This window comes from Pseudopodoces humilis, chromosome 6 (assembly GCF_049639895.1).
Source record: "Pseudopodoces humilis isolate 2021_Gansu_Grassland_sample_001 chromosome 6, ASM4963989v1, whole genome shotgun sequence".
Taxonomy (NCBI): Eukaryota; Metazoa; Chordata; class Aves; order Passeriformes; family Paridae; genus Pseudopodoces; species Pseudopodoces humilis.
In genome coordinates this window covers 7,932,438-7,940,272 of record NC_142205.1, presented here as the reverse complement: position 1 = coordinate 7,940,272, position 7,835 = coordinate 7,932,438, and the positions used below count along the sequence as shown (strand labels likewise).

The following is a 7,835-nucleotide window of genomic DNA, read 5'->3' as shown; positions in this document are numbered from 1 at the left end:
ATAAATTTCTTATGAATAAAAAAATCTGAACTGGCCAGGACTTGAAAAGCAGCACTATAAAAATTAAACCTTCCTGGCACTACAAGTCAGTGTGCCTGGAATGCTTGGTTTTGCAAAGGACCCTCACAACTGGGAATAAACCCCAAAATTTATCAACTTGTTTATTGTTTTGTTTTGTTTTGGTTTTTTTTTTCTGGTAGAAGTAAGTTTCATATGTTAACAAAGGCAGAATAGTTTTATTTAGTGTTCATCTCACACCTTCGACAGCTGCAGCTGTCAGGCACAGAAGTACAGTATTAAAATAAACTGAACAGAGTTGCTCATTGCAAAAAATCACACTATGCAAACCTGTGGATTGTAACATCAACAGTATAAAATGTAACAAAATTGGAACTTTTAATTTTTTTTAAGCTTTTAAAGATAATAGTCCAGGCTATAAAACTATATAAGCATTGAATAAGAAATGTTAAAGTCAACAAGTCTACAACAGATACATCTTGTAAAAACTCAATAAATTATATATATATTTATAATATCTAGTAACATTTAAAACCATGCACAGTTTTGTACATTTTCTTTTTTTCAGTACAGGAAAACTCTTTGCTTCGAGTACTTGGAATGTACATAATTAGCAGACATTTGTAAGAAAATACCAAAAAATTCTTTTTTTTTTAATTCCAACAAAACAAAAATCTATAGAAATCTACTTTCTCAAACTTCCATTGAAGTAACCTCAAACTATAAATTATTTATTTTAGGATAAGGATTCTGTGGCTCTAAGAAGAAAAAAAATATCTTTAAATGAGATGCTGTCATCCTGTTATTCTGCAACATTGATATGCAATATGCACCAGAGAAAAATGAAAAGAGAGAATTTAGGATGCAATTTGCTTTGCCTCTTTCTGGCAGTACATAAAGATGTCTTCTGGACAAAAAAAAACAAACAAACAAACCAAAAAAAACCCACCCACAAAAAATCCTCAGCCCAAACTTCCCCCACTGTCAGCTTGATCCACACTAACATTCCTTCGTTCCCTCCTGTGTTTTTACACAGCTATCTGGCATTGAGGAACAAAACAGCACAGCATTCTAAACACCAAAACTCAGGCATCACTGGCACTTTCCAATGTGTTAGATGCAAAAGAAATATGCAGCTGTAGCAGCTCTTCTGCAAACAGTGTCACTATTTTGCTCACATGGCATTTCTGAAGCCCAAAATACAACAGTACTGGCAAAGGGGAGAGAAAAAACCTACCCTGCACCATCCAAAGTCAACATTTCACTTTGCTGCATACTTGTTATTAAATCGACCACAAAGAATACCTTCATTTGAAAATAGAAAAATAAACACCCACACCCCCTTAATGCACAGTGGTTAAACTGATGGAAGAATTCTTGGCCCTGTTTTTCTGAAATATGTAAAAATCATCTCTCTGCTGCTATTTGTTTGGTTTTAACCACTGGTGATGTATTGAAAAAATAAACTTACCTTTGCTCACTGCAATCCAGGATAAACTAATATTTTTTTAATGAATACATATATATATTTATAACATTAAATGTAATTTGTTAAAGGAACTGTACATCTATACATTCTTTCAATATTTCCCATAAACACAAAAGAAAAACTTGATTAATATATTTTTTCTCCATTTTTAATAAGTTAAAAAAACACCCTTAAGTTTGGTGAAATTTAAAGTTTACAGTAACGCTATGCTATTTAAACCAATGAACAGATATGTTAATGTCTATAAATAACTTTACAAATATACATGTTAAGGTACAATTTTTAAAACAAAACTGTGAAGATATAAAACAATCAAAAACATCTTTTCTTTTGCCCAGATCAGTATATCCTAGATTGCAATGCTCGTAATTTTGAGACTCTCTCTCTCAGTACTGCTTTATGTTGCATTAGTATTATACATTCTTTTCTTTTAATATATTTATTTATATATATACACGATATATTTATAGATATATACAGATTCTCTGGAATAAACCTTTTTGATATAAGTTAAAGGCTCTTGCCTACAGGTACCCGTAACTTCTTTCTCCAAGTCACTGCACGTAGATGGAGCCAAACCTCTGGTGTTGAGGGGTGTGGATAGAGGAGCTGCTCCCCCCACTCACCCTTGGCAAGCAACAACAGCCAAACCCCAAAAATGAGATTTATTCCTTTCCCCACCCCTGCAGCTGGCTGTTCTCGAAGATCAGGGTGTGACTTGAGATGCCGTGGGCACCCAGGAGCCAGGTCTCAGGGCACCCTCCGCTCTCAGGTGGGTGATGCTCTGCTCCGCAGGGACCCCACAGGGTCTCTGCCCATCCCTGGGGTCTGCTCCTGCCTTGGCACGGACACATCATTCCCAGCCCCGTGCGAGGGCCAAGGCGCTGACGCTTCGGATGACTTGACCATCTCTTATTTTTACTTTCATTTCTCCATGACAATTTGCATTTTACTTAGCTTTGCTTTCTCTTCTTCCAAAAACGGATTCCTTCTGTGTAGCTGGGTAGTACGATCATGAAGCTATAAAAACGACGACAATAAAAATATAGATATTTTTATAAATATATGAATCCCTGCAGGCAACGTGGCTTTTCAGCTCCACCAAAAAGGTTCATGTACAGATTGCATAAGCGAAGAATTTCCACATTCTTGACACCTTTTTTTTTTTTTTTCTGTGTGTTTCTTTTTTTTTTTTTCTTTTTTTTCTTTAAGGAAGATTTCTTTTTCTCTTCTCTTCGTAATGCAGGCACAGAACGGTTACTCTGGCACTTGGAACGCAAGCGCGGAGGCTGGGGGGTCAGAGCACCCCCCCAGGTTCAACATTCTGCGTACTAAAGAAAAATCCCTAGCAAAATGAAAAGTAAACAAAAAAACAACCAAACAAAACAAAACAAAAAAAAATATCATCTAGGATAGATCATCTTGGCAAGAGATTAGTTCCTTCAGGCCAAACAGTGCTTCTTGACTTTTCATACAGCAATAGGGAGGAAAAAAAAATAAAAAATAAAAAAAAAAAAAAAAGTTAATTTTTTTTTGTTTTTAACCCTGAACAGCTTGTCAACAACACAAATCTCCAGGCACCATCACACAGTTCCACTGGAAGATCCTTCACTACGGTTTCACGCTCGGCGCCCCACACTCGCGCCTCCATGGGCACACTGCCCACCCGTCCGTCCATCTGTCCGTCTGTCCATGTGCCCTGGGGGTCCTCACGTCCGGATGACGCCGTTGCAGGGCGGGTGCTTGGGCAGGCAGGGCTCATCGGGCAGCAGGTCATGTGCAAAGACCGAGTCGTCCCCTGAGGAGCAGGTGCTGTGGGTGTCCTGGCCGGCCGGCGAGTACTGCTCGAAGGGCACCGAGAGGTCCAGGTACTCCTGCCAGGGTGACAGAGCCATCAGTGCTGGCTGTCCCCCACGCCAGGACCCCTCCCACACCCATCCCGCCACACTCACATCGGTGGACGTCACGGTGAGGACCCTGTCCAGGTCTTCCACCAGCTGCTTGAAGGTGGGGCGCTGCGAGGGGACGGCGTGCCAGCACTCCCGCATGATCATGTACCTGCACGTGGGGACATGGCACAGTCACACGTGGTCAGGCCAAGTCACACCCACCCACCTCCAAACCGCCTGAAGGAACAGCCGTGGCCAACACAACTTCAGCCATGGCCAGCTGGGGGGAAGAGGAGGGACTTGTGGAGCCACAGTCCTCATTACTGATCATCTGACACATGACCGTGCCCTCAGAGCAGGAGGAGGACCTGTCCTGAAGGTGACACACCAGAGCTACACCCCCAAAAGTGCCACCTGCCCTTCGAGGGGAGGTGCTACGTGCCGCTCAGCAGCCATAGGCTGAGGAAAGTCTAGCTGGAGATGGCCACACAACTTCCCAGTGGGGATGTCCCAACAGCCTGGACCCAAGAACCCAGCAGGGTGTGCTTGGCCTCAGAGGGAATGGGGAGTGGAGCTAGGTCAGGCCCCACCACACACTCACAAATCATGGGTGCAGTTTGCAGGTTTGTCCATCCGATGGCCTTCCTTCAAGAGCTTGAAGAGTTCCTCAACAGGAATTCCTGGGTATGGAGACCCTCCCAAAGTGAAGATCTCCCATAGTAGCACTCCAAAAGACCAGCTGGAAACCAAAGAATGATCTTTAAAATTCAATGAGGTTTTTTTCCAAGCACCCCCCATATCCCATCCCCCTTGCTTGGCTTTATTTCTGTGCAGCCATGCATAGCTAACAAAGTCATCAATAGCATGACTAATTGCCTAGGCCATTTTTACTAGTTACTTGGAGATCTCTGCTGATCCAACTCAATAGCAAAGAAATCCCAGGCACCAAGTCTGAAATTGAAATGAGCATTTAATCAGATAGGTGACAGCCCATCTATCACCGCCAGCTCTTTGTTAGGTCTTCCACCAGCTCCACTGAATGGAACAAATCAAATTATTCATGCACGGCTTCACTGAATTGCAGGCTTAGAACCACAGGCCACTAATTGTGCAAGCTGATACCAAAACTTGCTTGTTACAACACTCATTTCACTGGCCAAGCCGGGAGAAAAATACCCCAACAAAAATCAGCAGAGCACTAATGTTACACACTTCAGTCCTGCAGCTGTGCTCTGGTTAAAAGTCCTTTTTTTCAAAAATATCTTCTGCCTTCTTCATTTTCTTTCTAAAAACAGGGATTATCTGTCTCTGTTTTACTTTCACGCACACTCACTCTCCCATTTTCTAGCTTTGATTTATCTGTCATGCCCTCTGCAGCACTACCTAAGCATGGAAACTATGATTTAAGATTACTAAAAGCCAAAATATCTGAAAACTACAGAAATAAAGAAGATTCATTTGTCCAATTGTGAGCAGTGAGCTCTGGGGAGAAAGCAGGCTGGCTATAAAAATGCCATTATTGATCAAATATTACAATAAAAAGCATGTGGAGCTGCTTCAACCTTTGCAAAATTCAGACGTGTTACTGATTTACATGTAAGGAGTGCTCTGCTGTTTGTTTATTGTGCAGAGGCACTGAAACAGATAAGATTAGGAAAAATGAAGAAAATAAATGAAATGGCAAAATTAATCTGAGACTATATTGCTGAATATTCTTTGATCAATTCTAACAGCAGACAAGAGTATCTGTAGCTCATCTGACTGAAGTGTAACTGACTGGGGCAAAGCACCAAGGATAATTTTTTTTTTTTCATGAGGTTTTTTTAGCACAATATCTTTCAATTGCTGGATGAATCACCTCATCTATAAAGTGGACAATAAATACCTGCCTGCTTTCCAGTAATTTTTCAGCAGCTCCCTAGAGATCCTCAGATGAAAGCAACCAGATAACAGCAAAATAAAACCACGTGTGTGAAGATGCAGCTTGGAATCAATTCCTGTACTTTTGCATCCCCAGGCACTGCAGCAGGGAACGAGCCCCAGCCATAGCAGTGCTTTTGTCTGTAAGATACTATAGGTGTTGATTTCCCTGTTGTATTATTATTTTTTTAAAGTGTGGGTTTGCTTACACATCGCTCTGGTGAGTATAGACCCGGTCAAACAAGGCTTCTGGAGCCATCCATTTCACAGGCAGCCGACCCTGTAATTAGGAAGACAATGGGAACATCCCATCAGCATATTCCCCCAGCCACAATGGCACCATCTGAATCTTCTTTTCTAATCCAGTTTGAAACATTTTCATTAACAGCCACATCTGCCTTCCCGGTCACTGGGCAAAGCAGCAGTGGCCACATATAAACAGATTAGAGCATTTGATCCCTGGATCTTCGCTGACAATCTCTGCAGTACATGCTCTCTGTAGAGGACTGTACCTCACTGCCAAGGCAGGTTTAACGTATCAGTGCATCTAAATCTTTGCATGGGAACAGCATCCAAGGCTCATAGATGCAGTGAACTCTGTGGCAGAGCATGGGACAACACTTTCCACCTCTTTGGAAAGTACAGTTGACGCCAAGTCCTAACCCAGTTTAGGCTCAACTTGAAGGGAAACTTCCAAAGAGTGAAGGCAAGGGCCAGGCCCTCTAAGAAACAAATCCTGATCCTGCTGGAGGCTAAAGGAGGAGGTCTGATCCCATCCTACATCAGGATCATAAACGCAGGCTGTCATGTGAGAAATACAAGATGAGAAATACAAGATGAGAAAGACTAGATGAATCATAATTCTCTGGGGCTTTGTTTGGCCTCTGGAGAAAGTACTGTTTTGTGTTTGAGCCATAATTTGGATATGGGAGAACTTTGTCCTCTTCTCGCCCCCTGTCTCTCTGAGGGAGACAACTAGAGATGGGACACAGGCAGGATATATAAATGGGATTATGCTCTCAGTTGTTCCACACAGCTCTAACAGGAAAAATCCATCTGATATGATTAAAATTCCCAAGAATTGGTATTAATTTATGATTAAGAAATCCTGGCAATTTAGAAAGATTTCTGATATGCGACTGAAGTGGATCAGTATGGACATGGTGGGCTTCAGAGGACTGCTTGGACATTTAAACCCCTTACAATCCCAAGACGCACAGGTTCTGCACTGCCCTCAATCTTCTGCTGCCATCTCCACACTCTGTCCTAGTTAGGGCTTTTCCTCAGGGCTCAGCATCTGCTGCAAGCTCTGAACCAAGACACAGAGCTTCTTCTCTCAGCCCTTCATTTGTAAATTCATCTCTACAGAAAATATAAACTACTCCAGGCCTCAGCCCTTGTCTGGAACCATTTTCTCATTCTTGGCAATGGTGTCAAGGAGCTCAGATATAAAAAAGACAGAAATGCATGAAAGACAGGTAGATCCAGGTATAAAAGTAGTGACATGCCTCTGTCAAGGGCTCTGGTGAGACAGGATTTGGCTCCTTGGGACCTTTATGCACAGGAGAATATATAGTGGAGCAGACTGGAAAGGGTTCCTCTCCTGCTTGGGAGAAATCTCATTTTCTCTTAGTCTAAAGCACCCTGGGCCAGAGCTGAGACCTCACAACCAGCTGCTAGCAGGACCAGGATCTGTCAAGAAAAAAACAGATGGTGGATAGACTCCTGGGACCAGCTCATCTACCCCCTCACCAGGTGAAGTCCCTGTCAGATTTCTTCCTCCTAAGCCCCTCTAGAAAGGGAGATGTGGGACAAAGGCCTCTTGCTGCGGGGATGACCGAGTTCCCTGCCAGGAGCAGAACTGCGTGTGCTTGGCAGCTCTGTACTTACATTGGTGGTTTTCTTGTAATAGTCAATGTTGTGAACGTCTCTGGCGAGGCCAAAATCAGCTATTTTCATCACATTATCTTCAGTGACTAACACGTTCCTGGCTGCCAAGTCGCGATGAATGCACTGTGAAAGGTGAGCAAGCCAATAAATAAGGGCTCGTTAGCTGCTCGCGCCTGGAACCAACAGCACCATGTGGTTTATGAGCTGCAGTTTCATTGACTCCCAGGCTCATAAAGCTGTGGGCACTGCTTAGCTCCCGGCTCTGCGTGTCACCGCCCCACCGTGCCTGCTCACTGGGAACCACCTCTTAGCAACGCCTCATCGCGGCCTCGGAGCCCACACGGCCACGCACGCGCCTTTCTCTCCACATGGGCTGCACGGATGAGAAAGCCAACTGCCCTCCTCAGTGGGCACTTACTGGGATGTGCAGCTGCTTTTCTGTGCTGCTTCCCGCAGGAAGAGGAGCTCAGGGCAATGTTAGAGGGGAAAAAGATCTTTAAATTAAGGTATCCCTAATACATCCAAAATACACAGACTCACAGAATGGTGTGTGAGCTTGTGCTTTTATGGGCATTTTGTGGGTGCTAATGGTCCTGCAGGTGACAGCTGTACAGCTGCATGGCTCAGGA

General features: G+C 43.3%; 1 protein-coding gene across 5 annotated transcripts in view; it reads right to left on the bottom strand.

The window, feature by feature from the left end:
- Positions 1 to 1,633: 1,633 nt before the first annotated feature.
- The window catches only part of FGFR3 (fibroblast growth factor receptor 3), a 53,268-nt gene continuing 47,066 nt past the window's right edge, over positions 1,634 to 7,835 (bottom strand). For all 5 annotated transcript variants that reach the window (XM_088056125.1, XM_088056126.1, XM_088056127.1 and 2 more), the window contains exons 13-17: positions 7,207 to 7,329; positions 5,526 to 5,596; positions 3,998 to 4,135; positions 3,460 to 3,565; positions 1,634 to 3,381 (exon numbers count right to left, since the gene is read on the bottom strand). In XM_088056125.1, coding sequence (XP_087912251.1) covers positions 3,217 to 3,381; positions 3,460 to 3,565; positions 3,998 to 4,135; positions 5,526 to 5,596; positions 7,207 to 7,329 — 603 coding nt within the window. In that variant the 3' untranslated portion in view covers positions 1,634 to 3,216. The remainder of the gene's footprint in view (positions 3,382 to 3,459; positions 3,566 to 3,997; positions 4,136 to 5,525; positions 5,597 to 7,206; positions 7,330 to 7,835) is intronic.